This window comes from Psammomys obesus, unplaced genomic scaffold (genome assembly GCF_907164565.1).
Source record: "Psammomys obesus unplaced genomic scaffold, mPsaObe1.curated_primary_1811, whole genome shotgun sequence".
In the NCBI taxonomy this organism is placed as follows: domain Eukaryota; kingdom Metazoa; phylum Chordata; class Mammalia; order Rodentia; family Muridae; genus Psammomys; species Psammomys obesus.
The window spans coordinates 1,566,503-1,583,816 of NW_026596034.1; the positions used below are offsets into that span (position 1 = coordinate 1,566,503).

The 17,314-nt window shown below is 50.8% G+C and overlaps 1 protein-coding gene across 1 annotated transcript in view; it reads left to right on the forward strand.

The window, feature by feature from the left end:
• The window catches only part of Cacna1a (calcium voltage-gated channel subunit alpha1 A), a 211,060-nt gene that overhangs the window by 29,988 nt on the left and 163,758 nt on the right, over positions 1 to 17,314 (forward strand). Inside the window, exons 2-3 of the mRNA XM_055620955.1 lie at positions 13,519 to 13,625; positions 14,702 to 14,841. Coding sequence (XP_055476930.1) covers positions 13,519 to 13,625; positions 14,702 to 14,841 — 247 coding nt within the window. The remainder of the gene's footprint in view (positions 1 to 13,518; positions 13,626 to 14,701; positions 14,842 to 17,314) is intronic.

Consider the following 17,314-nt stretch of genomic DNA (forward strand, 5'->3'; position numbering starts at 1 on the left):
TGAGCCCAGGCAGCAGACCCCTCACCTGCACCCCCTCCCTCTTTTTCTGGGCATCCTGCTGAAGGGTGGAGAAATCTGCTCCGACTCATTTCAGCTCTTACTCATCCCCATCTTCTCTTTTTGGCTTTTGATCTTTTTGAGGCAGGGTCTCACTGTGTAGCCCAGGCTGGCTGGCCCGGGGCTCAGAGATCTGCCTGTCCTGCCTACCAAGTACTGGGATTAAAGTATGCACTCCCACGCCCTGCCAGCTTTTCACTTTAAAGGGCTTTCTGCCTTATTCTAGGTGTTCCTCTCCCAGCCAGGATCTTAAACTGGGCTTCTCCAGTCTTTAGCTTTTCTCTCTCTCTCCGCTGTTCCTGCTGGCTTACTGCTCTGAGGACTTAGCCCTAGTTGCAAATTAACAAAAGATTCAAGTGGCTTAGAAGCACATCAAGTTCAAGGCCTTTTGTCCACCTAAGCAGGATCCAGAGCCATGGCACCCATCCCTTCCCTTCCTGTAAATGCCCCTCATCATGAGGAGAGATTCAGTCAGGGTCAGCAGAGACCCAGGCAGAAAAATCTTGGCCCTGACCGATGTTCCTGCGGTCCTGGGTCTCGTATTGATGAAGCTCCTGGGACAGCTGCCAGAGGCTCTGGATTAAATCAATAGCGTTTGCACACTGAGCGCTTTTGGGAGTGGGGTGCAGTGTGTTGCTGTATACTTTTTTTTCTAATGACCAAGCAAGGAGACTCTTCATGCCTCGCAGCGCTGGCGAGGGAAGGGTTGGACAGATCCAGATACTTGGGGAAAACACAGAGGTACATTTCAGCAGGGTTTCAGAGCTTTCTAGAATGTCTGTTTAATTCATATGCAAATACAAAGCAAGATGCTTCCTGCCTCTTCCAGCTCCTGGTGGCTCTCCAGGCAGCCTTTAGCTTGTGGTCATATCCCTGCAGCCCCTAGCTGACATATGGCCATTGCCATCATGTCTTCTACAGTGAAAACACGTGTGGAATCCTGCTTCAACTCTAACCCTGCATAACCTGCTTGGTTTCTTACTTAGTTGGTATCTGTAAAGACCCTATTTTCAAATGAGGTCACACCCCAAGGTCTCAGGTAAACCTTCAGTTTTGGGGAACGCTATTCAATCTATTACAGTACCAAGACCAAACTGTTCAACTCCCTCCCTAAATCTATCTACTTCAGGCTAACCTCACAGCATGTAGAATCAGGCAAGGGGGCATCCTAAGGCCATCCTTCCCAGAACTCATGCACCCACTCGGTCCTGCGAATGCTCCGTCAGAAATCAGGCTTCATGCCCCCTCCCCAGGCTCTGCCACCCAAGATCAAGCCACCTTCTTCTCTACCTCAGGTGCCTCTGATAGGGCAGAGTTACTTTTCTCTTTGCTATGGCAAATATCTGCTAAGAAGCAGCTTAAGGGAGGAGGGCTATGCTTGGGCTCACAGTGTCAGGGCCTCATTCCATTTCAGTGGAGGACTCCCCATCAGCAGGACTAAGCTAAGAAGCAGCACCTCCCACCAACTAGGGAAGGGGGCCACCAGGAAGTGTGGGCAGGCTATAAAGCTGCAAGGTCCAGCCAAGTGACCCGCCTTCTTTAGCCTCTACCTCTTCCAGGGTCCACAGACTCCCAGAAGAGTGTTCCTCACTGGGGACTGGGTGAGCATGTAGGAAGCCTTAGGGCTTTTCCCTCAGAACTGGGGTCCTCCAGAAGGAGCCAGAGCACAGTGCCCAGTATGAGAACCTGGCCACACAAATCACCCGTGTGACATGCAGAGAGACAAGAAAAGTGACCAGGCATCAGTAGTAGGCAGAAGGGAAAGGGGATCAGTCTTGCTGACATTAAAATTTTGGACAGATGGCCTCTGGAACATCAGGAGTTTCAAACTCCATTGTTTTGAGTTACTGCATTCATCAGCCTTCTGTCACTATAGCAAAATACCCAAGGCAATTAACTTAGGAGGAGAAAAGGTTAATTTTGGCTCATGATTCTTTTGGTTCCATTTCAGGACTGAGTAGATGTGTGTCTTGGGGCCTCTGGTAAAGGAAATGGCCTACATCTGGAGTAAAAAATAAGGAAAGAGAAAGGGCCAGCTGAGTCCACAGTCCCCTTCAAGGGCATGTCTCCAGGGACCCAACTTCCTCCCACTAGACTCCAACTCTTTTTTTTTCTTTTCTTTTCCTTTTTATCCCCCCTTTCCTGCTCCCTCCTTTCCTTTCTTTCCCTACCCCATTCCTCTTTCCTCTCTATTGTTCTCACTAGGTGCCCCAGACTCATCTGGAACTCAAAATCCTGATCCTCCTGCCTCACCCTGACTAGGCTATTCCTCTTAAAGACGCCCCCACCTCCCGATGCCAGCCCTGAAGCTGGACCTTTATTTTGACACCTGGGCCTTTTGAAAACCTTGTCAAGTTCATGGCCTCCACCCTAGGTGGGCAGTTTGCTCTGGTAGCCTTAAGAGATGAAGACAGACACTGTGTGAAAGTCCCTTGAGAAGGCACTATCGGACTCAGCCATCACTAGGGCCACACTGGGTAGGAGAAAATGAGGAGACAGCTGATCTTATTTTCCTCCAGTCTTCCTTGGTAGCTTATTGTCTCAGCTGAAGGCAGAAATGTAGGCTGTGGGTGAAACTGTTCAACTCCAAGCCTGCCCCTCCATTGAGCTCTGAGCAGGATGGGGCTTGTTCTTTCTGGAGCAACAGAGAGTGCCAGCCCCAGAAATGCACAAGATTCCCCAAGAGAGGGAAAGGCAGGCTTAAGAGTGGAGAGATGATAAATATAGATACATATACCTAGCTCCACAGAGGGATGGATAGCCAGCAGGACAGGCAGGTGGGTAGAAGAATGAGCAAATGGATGGATGGAAAGAATGGATAGATTAGGCACACAAATAGACAGATGCATGCACATGGGATCATAGCCGCACATGGAAAGAGTAATTGCCTAGGACTGAGCCCTTTTGAGTTTTGGTAGAACAAAAGGAAGGAAAAAGGAAAAGTTGGGACTAGAAGCCAGAAGGCTAGGAGGAAGGCAGGAATCCAGGAAGGGGAGGTTTAAGGAGTCTGAGCACAGACAAATCTCATGACAGCCAGTGTGGAAGCCAAACCTGCAGGAGCTGGGAGGCCGAGGAGGGTAAAGGCTGGTCAGCCTGGGCAAAGGCAAGACCCTGCCTCAGATGTGTTAAGAGTGAGCATTGGTAGGTGATAGATGGATAGAGGATAATTAGGTAGATAGATGGTGGGTAGACAGATGACAGCATACACAGATTGACAGATGACAAAACCATTGACGGATGATTGACGAGAGAAAGATAAACTAGATGGGGAAATCGTCCCAAGGTTTGACAGCTGAGGTCAAGAGTGGCCTTGCTGTGGGGGCAGGGTGTCCCTGCTGGGAGGCTCCACCTCCTGGGCCTGCAGAACCCAACGAATAGGAGGAGGCCGGAGGGCATGCCATGGCTGCTTCTCTCTCTGAAGGGTGGTGGCATGGCGTTTGGGCTCAGGCTGGAGTCGAGGGTGGGACTTGTACCAGTGGGGGAGCAGCTGTTTCTCCTGAGGCAACGTTCTTGCCTCTGAGCAGAGGTTCACTGCTGTCTCTCCCATGGGAACATGGGGTCACCAGTGGTCCCATTTGGGGCCTAAGGCTGCATTCAGAGGTGTCAGTCTAGGTAGTTGGTATTCTTTGGGAATGTTCTGTGGCTCAAGACTGTTGGGGAGCCGTCTAGGGTGGGCGCTGTTTGGGAGGAAGAGGAGAGAGGGTGTGATGTGGAAGGCTAAAGGCTGGTAGGGAGGCCTGACGATGGCTCTGTGAGTAGCAGGTGGGAAGTTGGCTTCAAGAGAAATAGCAGAAAGAGAAGGCCATGGCTCCAGAGAGGAGGGCTGGAGAGGGTGCCATGGAAGAGAGCCCGGAGGGGACATGGGTCGTGAGCAACATGAAAACTGTCATGGTGTGTGTGTTTGGAGGAGCAAAATGGACAGTGTAAGACTGGCCCGCACCGGACAGGATGCTCTTCAGCACTGCAGGCCTTGCTGCTGCTCCTGGAGCTTGGAGGGGTGGTGTTGAACTCACTTTTTGATGTGGAAACTTCTAGACCATATGAGTGAGTGTTCATGTGTGTCTTCCTTGTTTCAGCTTTTTTTTAAGTATGGTTAAATTGTGGGTTTAATTTCAGATGAAACACAGGTGACTGTACTGGTCACTTTACAGGGAGGGCTTGGGGCGGAGCCCAGGCCAGGTACATGTTCAGGAAGCACTCCCCTCAGGCTTCCTCCCCAGCCCCTCAGAGCACTTCCATTTCTTGTACATTTTGCTTATTTATTTTGCATGTGGATGTGCAGGTGTGGAGGTCAGAGGGTAATTTGTGGGAGTTGGTTCTCTCCTTCCATGGGGTGGGTTCCTGGGTTTGAACTCAGATGTCACAGTCTTGGCTGCAGGTGTCTGCAGGAAAGATGTTTCCAGCCCCTCATATAACTTTATTTTAATGGAAAATATACAGCCTTATAAGTTCAGGGGTGACTCACGTGAGAATGAGTGTCAGATATACACTCCCTCAGACCTCCCATCTGTGTCTCCAAAGGTCTCACAAGCTCACAGAGATGTGGGAGAGGAGTCAGGCCGGCTTTGCCAGGAATGGAGACCAGCTGAAGTGCTGGGAGAGTGTTAAATAAATGATGAGGCAGCCACTCATAATTTGTAACCTTTTAAAAGAACGAGGCCCATCATACTGTTAGGCAGTAATGTGTCCAGGATAGTGTGTGGCCCAGCAAGTCAGAGGAAGCTGTTGACACAGAGTTCTGCAAGGGGAAAAATAAATGTGTTCCTTTGTGCTTTCACTGGGCTAGCTGTATTTATTGAGCAGCTTCTGTATATCCTGCACTCAGAAAAATGCTAGGGATGTGGCCTAGCATGAGCCCAGGTCCTGCCCTAATGGGACTGTCGTTCTAGCGAGGGCAATTGACCTAATCAGACAACTAAGTCAAATAAATGTCACCCTCAGGGGGGCAAGTGCAGCGCACAGCCTTTAGATCTGAGGGAAGACTAGTGGAGGGAGGGAGGGGGCCAGGTCAAGGCAGGAAGAACAAGACTGAGGCCAGGCCGGGATGCAGAGAGGGCAGGAGGGAAGGAAAGAGAGGGGAAAGGGAAGAGAGGTGGGAGGAGAGGACAGGAACAGGGGAGAGAGGGGTGGAGGAGAAAGAGGAAGCTGGAGGGGAGCAATGCTGGTGACAGCAGCTGCTGTTACACACAATAAACTTCACTGCTTGGTCGCAATGAGATGAGCCTCACCTTCTGTGGTCACAGCATGTTGAATGCTCTGGTCTTTGGAGGAACAGGAGTAAACCATAGCAACCTCGCTGACTGGTGAGCGCTTTCTCTGTTTGGCTGCTTTTCACAGCTCACCATGAGGAAACAGAGGCTAGGAGAAAGATTTTTTTACCCAAGCCAAAGCCACCTCTGTCTATCTCAGCAGCCCCAGAACTCTCTCACTGACACCTCCCAATGGAGGTGAGGGTGTCTGGAGATATGGTCTTAGTCTGTAGCCTTCGAGGTTGGCCACAGACTCAACCCTCCAGTCTCAGCATCCTGAGGAGAGATGCCTGGGGCCCCACACGTCTCTGTTCTAGGGTCTCTCGTGCAGCATACCCCCAGTGTTGAACACACACAGGTGTATCTGCCCTTCAAGGAGTCTTTGTTCAGAACAAAAGCCTTGGAATCCCTTGAATAAAATTCAACGAACAGTATGACAAAACAACTTAAAGTCTTTAAAATATTTTTTTGAGACAGTCTCACTATATATCCCTGGCTTGCCTGAGACTTTCTATGTAAACCAAGTTGGCCTTGAACTCACAGAGTTGCCTGTGTCCCGAAAATGACGGGGAAGAGAGAGTTAGTGGTTTGCATCATGATGAATTTCTCTTCTTCACCCTGCTGGGGGTGAGATGTGGGTCTCAAAGACCCAAAGCCTGGACTCAGGTACTGAGCTCTTTCTGCACATCCTATTGGCGCTCTCCCGGCCATGGGCCCCTTGGCTGCTGACCATGGTGCTGAACGCCCTTTTGGCCGACCTTTTGGTAGGTTGTCTCATGGGACCACTGCTGGACAGAAGGTGGGAAGCCCTTTCCTGGCTTTGGCTGTGACTGCTGCTGCGAGTTCAAAGGCCTGCCTGACAACTGGAGACTTAATGTAGTTGGTGAGAGCTGGGCTGGTCATTCATGACTTCTTCCCGATGGGCTTGTGGGGTGTGGCCACCACACTGCGGTTGATCATTGGGGAATTAGATTGAGTTGTGGCTGAGCCATAAAGCCTTTGCCAATGTGTGAGGCCCCAGATTGCCTCAGCACCGTTAATGAGTGAATTAATAGTAGCAGTTAGTTAGATCTTGGGTGAAATACAATCTGTTTGGCTAAGGTTCCAAGGGCAGGGCTAGGCATGGTAGAGCACATCTGTGATCCCTGCACATGAGAGGCTATAGTTAGAACACTATGAGTTCAAAGCCAGCATGGGCTACATTGTAACACTCTGCCTCAAAAACAAACAAAAAAATCCAAATAAACCCTCACTCTGATTTTTTTATTTACTTACTTACTGATTGACTTACTTATTTTGACATCTCAACTGGTTTCCTTTCCCTCCTCTCCTCCCAGTTCCTTCCCCCACTCCTCTCTCCCCCCAACACACACCCACCATCTACTCCTCTTCCATTTATCTTCAGAAAAGGGCTAGGCCTCCCATGGATATCAACCAGCCATGGTGTATCAAGTTGCAGTGAGACTAGGCACCTTCTCTCCTGTTAAGACTGGGCAAGGCAACCCAGTAGGAGTAAAGGATCCCCAAAGCAAATAAAAGCATCACAAACAGCCACCACTGTTAAGAGTCCCACAAAACCAGCGAGCTTCACAACTGTAACATATATCCAGAGGACCTAGGTCAGGCTCACGAAGGTTCCCTGGCTGGTGGCTCAGTCTCTGTGAGCCCCTCTGGGCCTAGGTTGGTTGCTTCTGAGGGTTTTCTCGCCTCCTCCTGGTTTTTAAACACAGGCAAAAGTCATGCTTCAAAGCATGGCGAGTGGGAGCTGGGGCTGCTCGGTGCCAGAGTGCCCAGCTGGCGTCTGTGAGCTCTCATTCCATCCGAGGCAGCACAGAAGGAAGAAGAAGGAGGGGAAATCGCCTCACGGTGGCTCTGACTTACAAAAATATATTGACGGAGCTGGTGACCAGGCTTGGGCTCAGTGTGACCCCACTCACCTGTGTCAGACTGTAGGCTCCATCCTCACAGTGCAAAAAGAAAAAAAAAGAGTAAAAATAAGTTATGGGCTACGACATGCTGTGGCTGGGTGTGATCACTGCTCTCCTGCCTCTAATTCTAAAAAGCCTGTCTGAACCTTGATTTCATCCAAAACAATTGGGCTCATCTTGCAGGGTGCTTGCAAGGGACCCCACGGGCCACAGCCCTGGCCACATCGCCTACTGCCACACCCTGCCAACAGCTGCTGAGCTGTGAGTGGGCCTGGAACACATGGGCCAGTGTTTCATTCAGTGGTGGTGGTGGTGGTAAACGCGGCATGTACGGGTTGTGGCGAGCACTGGCCCTCCTGCTGGAAACGGAAAATAGTGGAAGCTGGGTGTCAGGTCAGAGCTGTAAGAGCTGCTTTCCGGAAGACAGGCTGACTCATGCTGTGCACTTCCTCAGCATATGCCCCTTGTGAACCCCTTCCGGGGACAGGGTCATCTGAGTCACCAGACCTCCTCTGAGGCTGGAGCTGAAGTGGGGGTGGAGGGCGTCATGGGAGCAGACTGGAAGACTGGGGCCTGCACCAAGGGCTCCTGAAGGCTTGACACCCGCTGCCGTGTCCACGTAGAGAAGTGGCTTTTCTTTGATGGACTGATTCCCAAAGGGCGAGGTTCTGTGAGTGCATGCAGCCCGCCTTTCCCCTAAGCAGTTTTTCAGTCTCCTACCAGGATGCTCTGTGGGTCCCACTGGGCCTTTTGAGGAGGCTGTGGTCGAGTCAGCAGGGCTCTGCGCTCTCCAGACCTGTGGAGTCTGGGGAGGCAGCTTGGCTTCCCAGCAGACCGGCTGCTCATCTTTGCACTCCTCTCCCACCTGCCTCCCTCTGGCCTCTTCACTGCCTAGAGACTCTAGACCTGCTGACATAGTGACTTTCTCTCTAGAGTGCCCAGGGAGCCGTGCAGCCAGCACTGGCATTGCTTAGCTCGGCTGTGAGCTGGGAACAGATCGGGCACAAAGAGCAGAGCTCCCTTCCGTTCTGCCTCAGGCTTTTTCCCTCTTCATAGCAGGAACTCATCTTGGTTCCCAGTGACTTTGATTTCAAAATGTTTAATTTTTTTTCTTTTTCAAATGTGTATTTTGTTTGAATGTATGTATGTACATCATACGTATGCCTCGTACCTTTGGAGTCCAGAAAAGGATATCAGGTTTCCTGAAACTGGAGTTATAGATGGTTGTGAGCCACCATGTGGGTGCTGGGAATTGAACTTGGGTCATCTGTAGGAAAAGTACGTGCTTTTAACCAGTGGCCTATCTTTCCAGCTCCACAAAAAAACTTTAAAAAAAAAATGCTGTGTGTTTGCCTGTGTGATGGTTCAGGTGTGTGGAGGCCAGAGGACAGCCTTGGGTGCCATCCTCAGAAAGGCCATCTACCTCCTTTGGGACAGGACATCTTTCTAACTTGGAAATCACCAATTCATCAAGACTTGCTATGGATCCATTCGGAGAGCCATCTGTCCTGGTCTCCTCAGCACTGGCCTTTTACATGGGTTCCATGTTCAAACCCAGGTCCCCATGCTTGTGAAGCAAACAAATGCTTTAACCAGAGTGACCTTCCCAGGTCCCTGATTGTAGACTTCACATGTCCCCAGGGGCTTGGTCTAAGATGAAGGGGGAGTGAAGGAGGAGATACAGAGGTCAGCTCCTTCTTTCCCCCCTTCCCTCTGATGAAATACCTGGTGTACAGCACAGGCTTTCTTAGGGAAACCGGACAAGCCGGAGAAAAGGGGTCCAGAGCAAACCCCTGCCTGTGTCACACCTGTTTCAGAGGGGAGACAATGGACAAGATGAAGATGGAAAATATAGTGGTCTCTTAAATCCAGTGTGTGGGGAGGTAAAGCAGAGAGAGAGTTGAAGGAAGTGACCCTGAGTAGAAATCTTGAGGAAGCAAGGGTCGGAATCCTACCAGAAGTACGGACAGCGCATGGGAAGGTCCTATAACACAAACATGCCTGGGGTGCTTGGAAATTCTGGAGACATCATGTGTGGAGCTGAGTGAGCAAAACAGAGCATAGAAGAAACAGGTCAAGGAGGCTGTGAAGGCTCCAGGGCCATGGAGGAGGGGACCCAGCCTTTCTTCTAAGTGAGACCTTATGAAAGGCAATGTGTGCTCACACACACTTGCCTACCCCCACCCCAACATTACTCTTGCTTCATTCAGATGTGCGGTGTCTTCTCAGCACCCTGGCCTGAGTGGGGGAATCTAGGGCTCTTGAGCTCAGAGGAACTCTGGATGTGAAGGTAAAAACTGGGAGGAAAAAGAAGAGCCCCTCCTGCGGAGAGGACTCAGTGGCCTCAGAGCTCCACCCACCCTTAAGTAGAGCAGAGGCTTCCTGCACTGTGCTGCACACAGCCTCAGAAGCTCCAGAGGCTCCTCCTGACTCAGCAGGTGGATGCAGGGGTGGGGGAGGGCTGGGTCAGACTGCATCCTTGAAGAGCCGCAATGGCAACGCTGCTGAGAGCTTGCTTTGCATAGCCAGAGTGCAGGTCCACTATCACTGACTTGGGGTCTGGGAAATGACACTTTGGAGCTCATGTGTTTTCATTTGACCAAAAGAAAAGGAAGTAGCCTCAGGATCTGGGCCTGGGGGTATGGGTCTGTCATTTTGAGGACTCAGGAAGCTGAGGCAGGAGAGTTGCAGGTGTAAGACTTGCCTGGATTGCAGAGTGACTTGGAGGCCAGCCTTGGTGACTGCATGAGATCCTGTCTTGAAATAAACAGTAGAAAAAGGGCTGAGTATGTGACTCAGACATAGAACGTTTGCTCAGCATGCAGGAGGTGCAGGGTACCATCCCCAGCCCTGTGAAAACTGACGAGTAAAACACAGTGACGCTGCAGGGAAGGGATGGGGTCTCACTGTCCATCCTCCTGCTTGCCAAGCCTTCCTTTCAGACCTGGGGAATTCTGGGTTCTGAAGCCTAGGCAATAGGAACCTTGCTGACACAACAGCACCTAAATGTGGTGTCAGCTGCTGCAAAGGCAGTTCCATGGCAGCCATCTGGGGACAGGAAGCCAAGGAATGCCACTGTGGCTCCATGAAGAAGCAGCCACACAGACTGGGTGGGCGGGCTGGCTGGGCTAGGATGCAAGTCTCATTCAAATCGTCAGCGAGGGCTTGGCCTTGCTTTCTCTGTGTGCAAATATTGGCTCTTCTTCTCCAAACTGCAGGGTTGAGACAGAGGGGAGTCTTTGCAGGCTTTGTTCTGGGGCTAGTGACCTGCAGCGCTGAGAGGCAAGAAGCCAGTTACTGATGGGCTGTGAGAAGCTTTTGTCTTTCCAAATTGCTGTTTGCAGCTGGGCAGTGAGACTGACACCAAACAGGAAAGCCTGGCTCTCCTGCCTTGCAGAGACACTCCCTACACTTACTGTCTCCTTTCCTTTCCACCTGGAAAATGGGTTCAGGCTTAGCTCCTTTCAACCTTCTAAGGGATGGTTTGGGGTTTGACAGCACCTGCAGAATACAGTGGCTGAATACAGTCCCATCATTTGGGAGGCTGAGTCAGGAGGCTTCCGAATTTAAGGCTACAGAGTGAGACCCTGCCTCAAAACACCAAGCAAACTGCCAAACAGATCTGGACTCAAAGGGGAGACCAGGCCAGTTAGCATTGCAGAGGGAAACACTGAGGGGAGACTGTTCTGGCTGTGCGGGATAGGAGGGCGCACTCTCCCCGGGGGCACTCCCTGGGAACACTTAGGGATATATTTGGTTTACAGGTAGCAGGCTTACACGCTGCTCCACACCCCATGGTGCCCAGGACAGTGCCCCTCAGGCGCTGTGTCAGGCTGGGAGCCCACTGTCCCAGTACTCGGGGTACGTTGGTCACATGTCTAGCCAGCCACATGTTCACGCTTCCAGCTCCAGGACCCCTAGCTCCAAGCTGTTGGACTACGCTTGCTTCTGAGAGGCTGAGCCAGATAACGGGGTGATTTTACCTTGAACTAGTCTGTGTGTCAAGCCCTCGTATAGGAGCACCATGGGTCCTCCCAAGTGTTGAGCCCCAATGGGACCCAGCAGACAGTTCCTGGGGTGAGAGACAGGAGGGACAGATAGTGTCAGATAATCGGAGGTGCCTGCTCTGGCCACCACTGATTTAAAAAGAAACATTTTGGCTGTGAGGCTCTGCCTTTTATGGCTGAGCTGAGCCATCTCTCCAGCCCAAAAAAAGATTGTGTGTGTGTATAAGAGAGACAGACACACAGAGAGGATGAATTGAGTGCAGTGCCCAGAGGCATCAGATCCTGGGAACTGAACTCGTCCTCAATGAGAGCAGCAAGCGCACTTATCTGCTGAGCCATCTCTCTAGCCCACCCCACCCCAAGAGTGAATTTTACTTTGTAGCCTTTGCTGGTCTGAAGCTGGCGTTATAGATCAGGCTGGCCTTGAAATCACAGAGATGTTTCTGCCTCTGCCTCGTAAATGCCACCTTTGACAGTCTCTGTTGTGTAACTGTGAATCGAGTTCCCACACAGGAAGTCATCACTTTCCTCTCCCCCAGCGGCCAGCTCCCAGAAAGACCTGCTGGTCTGTGTGTTCCATACACAGGGGCCGTCTGCTCACTTGTGCCTGGTTTTCCTCCCTCGGCCTCATGGTCCCAAGGTTTAGGCTGAGCCCTTCCCCTCCAAAACCTCCCAGCATTCAATGCTTTCTGCTTTGCTTTGCTTTGCTTCCTGCGGTTCTAGTGGGAGTGAGAACTGATACCTCCCTATGGTGTTTTTGTAAAATCTGTGGGGGAGGGGCCATGCATGCAAGATACACATTTTGTGCAGTAGGGAGGGTGTGCACAGCTTTTGAGAGCCACTTTTTCCTTGCACCATTTTGGTTCTGGGGTCTGGCTTGGGTTGCCAGGATTGGCAGGCCACTGTTTGGGTGTGTGTGAGTGAGTGTGTGTGTATGTTTGTGTGGGTGTATGTATGTGTAGGTGTGTGTGTGCACGTGTGTGGGTGTGTGCAGATGCCAGTGTCGGGCAGACAGAGTATCTCAGTAAAGCCGGAGCCGCTAATGCGGCTCTGGGGCAGTCCGCCTCCACAGCGCCTGGGCCTCAGATGCACACAGGCTTCCCCGGCTTTATGCGGGCGCTGTGGCTTCAGCTGAGGTCCGGGGCTTGTGCAGCCGGTCTTCTACAGAGTGAGCCCCTTCCGCCCCTGACCACCGTGTCTCACCATCCTTTCCATAGTAGCCACCATCTTATGATAGCTGTGACCTGTTGTCACCCCGTCAGTATCCCCAGTGGGTCAGTTCCTGAACCCCACTAATAAAATCTGCAGACTCTCAGTCCCTGGCCCCCAGACCCGCACACCTCCTCCTAGAGAGGCCAGCTCATCCCTGGGTGGTGCAGAAGACCTGGCACGGGCCACATTTGTCATTAGTTGCTGCTGTGTGCCGTTTAGGGTCCGAACATGTGCTCAGCCCGACACATTGCTTTTCTCTCTGAATTCTTTTCATCTCTGGCCGGTTGGATTCCTGGCTGTTAGCACACTCATGCAGAGGGCAGGGCTCTCTGCACTGTGCACTAGCTAGTGTGGTCTGTGTGCTGGAGCCCGGGAACTTTGCTCTCTTCTGCCCTTGGCTCTGTAGTAGTAGGCCGTGAACCCCACAGGCAATGCGGCTTGTGTACTTGCAGGGGTGGAGACAAGTGTGTCCAAGAAGGGGTGGAAAGAATGAAAGAACTGGAGGGCAGGCTGGGGCCTGGCACTCTGTGGCACTCTTGAACCCACGCTGTGGTGATTATCTGCACAAGATTGGGCCTGTTAACACCATGTCATAGAGGAAAGAGGAGTCACAAGGCTTCATCAGTCCCTGAGGACTTACATGCAGTTAGTGGGGTGACATTTTCTCCAGGGGTGTGCTCACCTATGAGGTGCCTGTGCTTCTGCCAGCAACTTAAACCCACTGAGTCACATGTGAACATGCACACACACACAGATCAGAAGAGAGACTAGGGGACTAAGTGGAAAAAGGACAGAGAAGGGAGAGGACAAGAGAGTGGGATGGGGCTTGAATATGACCCATATGTATAGTTAGTATGTCCTAATAGAAACGTATTTTAAAGGTCACCGGTGCAGGCTGGGAGCTACGGGGTGCCCACATGAAGTGGGTGGCTGTGTGTGTAGATGGGATGTGAAGGGCTGAGGGCTTCCGGGTTGGGGGGTGGGCTGGGGTGTTGGGTCGGGTTGCGGGGAGAGGATAGAATGCTAAGCACAAAGCCACTGGGGGTCTGCTCCTTAACTCCCACACTCCCTTCGAGTACATGATCCTGGCCACCATCATTGCTAACTGTATCGTCCTGGCCCTGGAGCAGCACCTCCCTGATGACGACAAGACACCCATGTCTGAGCGGCTGGTGAGCAACGAGGTGGAAGGGGTCCGGGTCCCTGGGCTGAGAGCTGTGTGGGAGAAGGCCTGCCTTGCAAATCACCAGTGACCTGGAGACATGGGGGCCCTCAATGCCCAACCCCACCCTTGAAAGCCAGCAGACCTGGTACACACCAGGGCACAGCGACCATCACACTGTCCATGAAGACATCATACTCAATCCAAATCCAATTTTATGTTTCATGCTCAGAAACAAAATTTTCATGAAGAAAATGTGACTGTACTTAAGTATAGAACACAGCAGTTAGCCACTGTGAACCTACTCCTTAAATTTAGCTGCTGAGCCCACCCTCCATTCATCCTTGGCCTTCATTTCCCTTCGCCCTCATCTTCCTCATCAGAAGTATTCTAGGACACATCCATAATCAACAACCATGACTTATGACTGCATAACTAGAAGTGCAGGCACCTCATGTTTCCAAGATCATGGTTTTTGTACCCAGCACAACTATCAGCAATGCCTCAGAACCAATCAGTGTCCAGAGAGCCATCATTGTCTCAGTTATGTCATTTTTTGTGGTTGTTTTGTTCTACCAGAAGTCAAATACATACTTGATTTGTTTATTTATTACCTATTTGGTATTTTGCTACTTTTAAGGATGAACCCAGTGCCTCACATATGCTAGGCCAGCTCTCTGGTAGTGAGCCATGCCCCAACCCTTACTAGGGGATTCTGGGCAAGAGATCTACTTCTGGAGCCACACCCTCAGCTTCTCGTTGGTGGATTCTAGGCCAGGTTCTACTGTGAAGTCATGCGTTTTTGACCTCTGTAGCCTCCACCAAGGCAACAGCCACATCTCTAAAGGTGGGAAACCAGGATTCGTAGCCAGGAAGTGGGTTGTTCCTAGGATTCCTTCACTGTGATACAATGTCCGAGGAAGCTCAACTTCCAGAATATGTTCCTTTAGTGTCGGAGGTCTCCGCCTTTGTTCACTTTGTTCACTCCGCCTTTTGGGAAAGGGAAGGGGTGCACATGCCTGGGTGTGCTGCCTTGGGGGAAATTTCACCATTCATGCCACTGATGCTGTCTTCTCTCCCTTCCAGGATGACACGGAACCATACTTCATTGGAATCTTTTGTTTTGAGGCTGGAATTAAGATCGTGGCTCTTGGCTTTGCCTTCCACAAAGGCTCCTACCTGAGGAATGGCTGGAACGTCATGGACTTTGTCGTGGTGCTAACAGGGTAGGCAACTGCATTCTATTCTTTAGCGTATTTTTTAAAGGATGTCGAGGTGTTGTTAGTTTCATGACTTGTGGCAAGGGCTGGGCTTGGAGACCTGTGCCCAGGGTTGTTTTGTGCACTGTCTTCTCCCCCCGCCCCCACCTCTATGCTGTCTCCACCATCTATATCAGAGAGTGCTGCCTAATAGAACTAAAACAATGGCTTGTTGTAGCTGGCAGCTTCTACAGTTGCCATGCCATGATGTCCTCAGCATAACAAAAGAGGGCAGAAGATGCCTCCATTACCAACCCACCACCCAGGATGCATAAACATCCTCCAGCTGCTAAGCAGTGGGACTGGGATTTAAACCTACAAACCAAGGTATCTGACAGACCCTTATTAGTGGGTCTCATCCTTTGCTTGGTGACAGGGTGTCTTTCCTTCCTGGTGCTGGCTGTGTGTTGAGGATTTATGGCTACGGGACCTTATGGTTTGAACTTTGGCAGGTTTTCCTCATGTCTTTAACAGACTTGCAGATGTGAATGCAAGGAATGAGCTCTGGGTGAATGCAAATGTATATTCATTTCCCACACTGGCTGCTACAAAGAATGGTTCCAAACTAGGAATGGCTTCAAGTTAATGGAAGTGTGTTGCTCACTGAAAGTCAAAACTGGTGCTTTCTCGTTGGCAGTCTTATCTCCCCAAATTATTGACAGCGTAGAGCCCTTGCCATATTGTGGCTCTTGTACTGTAAAGCTCCAGTTTGCCCAAACTCTGCATTTGTTAACAATAAACCAAGAAAGGCAAATGAACATGTACAGGTATGTGGGCGTGTGTTTGTGGGTATGTGTTTTGGTGTGTGTGGGTGTGAGTGTGTGGCATTGAGTGTGTGAGGGTATGTACTGTTCAAGTTTGTAGGGCTGGAAAGGACTTGTACCTTGCCTCCGCTGTTCACATTCCAGTGGCTGGGGCTGTGATCGAGCTCTTGCCCTCCATGAAGCCCTGTGTTTGACCTCTATCACTGCAAGAAAAAAGAGGTGTTTATTGGCTAGAAGTCAGTCATGGAAGCTGGGAAATATGAGCTTGTGCTTAGAAGCAAATGGAGGAGGGTTTGGGAAGTTGTTCTTTTCATTTTGTTGCTGTGATAAAAACTATCTGGTCAAAAGCAACTTAGAGGAAGAAAGGATTTATTTTGCTAATTTACTTTACTGAGTGATGTCAAAGCAGGAATTTGAAGCAGGAGCTGTGGAGGAATGCTGCTTGAAGGCTCATCCTCCGGCTCAAGCTCAGCTAGCTTTTCTCTTACAGCTCAGGTCCACCTGCCCAGGGATTGGGCTGCTCTCCCACATCAATTAAGAATCAAGACAATGCCACGAAGGCAAGCCCACAGGCCAGTCTAATCTAGGCAGTCCTTCAACTCAGGCTTCTTCAGGTGCCTCTGGGCTGTCTCAAATCGGCAATTAAAACTAAATAGGACAGTGACTGTGTGGCCAGTCTCTGCAGAGACTCCAAGGACCCTTGTCAGACCCCAGGGTGGTCCTGGCAGCCTTGTAACGACTGGAGGGGGCCCTCCCTCTGCTTTTTCTGAGTCACTCAGCTGTGCAGTTCCTAGACCCCGCTTCTCCGGACACCTCCTTCACTTCTCTTTCCTATGGGCATGTTGTTCATCCTGGTGGCTCTCCAGATTTTGCTGCCACCCCAGGTCCTGTTTATTTTGGTGGATGTCTCATCACTATAACAAAATGGCTGACAGAGCCCACCTTCAGGAGGAAGGGTTCATTTCGCCTGATGGGCTCAGAGCTTCATCCCAGAGTTGTCTGTGCTCTTGGACATCGGAGTGCAGTGGCAGGAGCTTGTGATGGAGGTCTCCCTTCACTCTCTGCAGCCCGGAAGAGACGGATGGAGATCTAGAGGCCCACTTTCCCCAAACATCTCCCAATAATGCCAGTACATTAGGACTCCATCGAGGAGAATCTGTTGGTTAGGCCAGAGTCAGCATCCGGTTATCTCAGAGTCACACCTAGAAATGTGCCTGTTTCTCTTTCCTATTCTTTTGTGTGTGCATCTGTGTGTAGGTGTGTGTGTGTGTGCGCACCAATGCATATATTAAATTTATGTAGGTGTGCATAAACAGGTTTTATGTGTCTGTGCTGGTGCAGGTATGTGAGGATATGTTTGTGGGTATGTATTTTGGTGTGTGTGCCTTGAGTGTGTGAGGGTGTGATGGGTGTGGTCAAGTGTGTATCTGGTTTTTGTTGTTGTTGTTTTCAAGACAGGGTTTCCCTGTGTAGCCCTGGCTGTCCTGGAACTTACTCTGTAGACCAGGCTGGCCTCAAACTCACAGAGGTCCACCTGCCTCTGCCTCCCAAGTGCTGGGGTTGAAGGCGTGGGCCACCACTGCTGGATCGAGTGTAGATCTTTGCAGGTGTGCATGTGGCCATGTGTAGGTATACGTATATTTGTGAGGATGTGTAGGTGAGTGTGTATGTGTGTG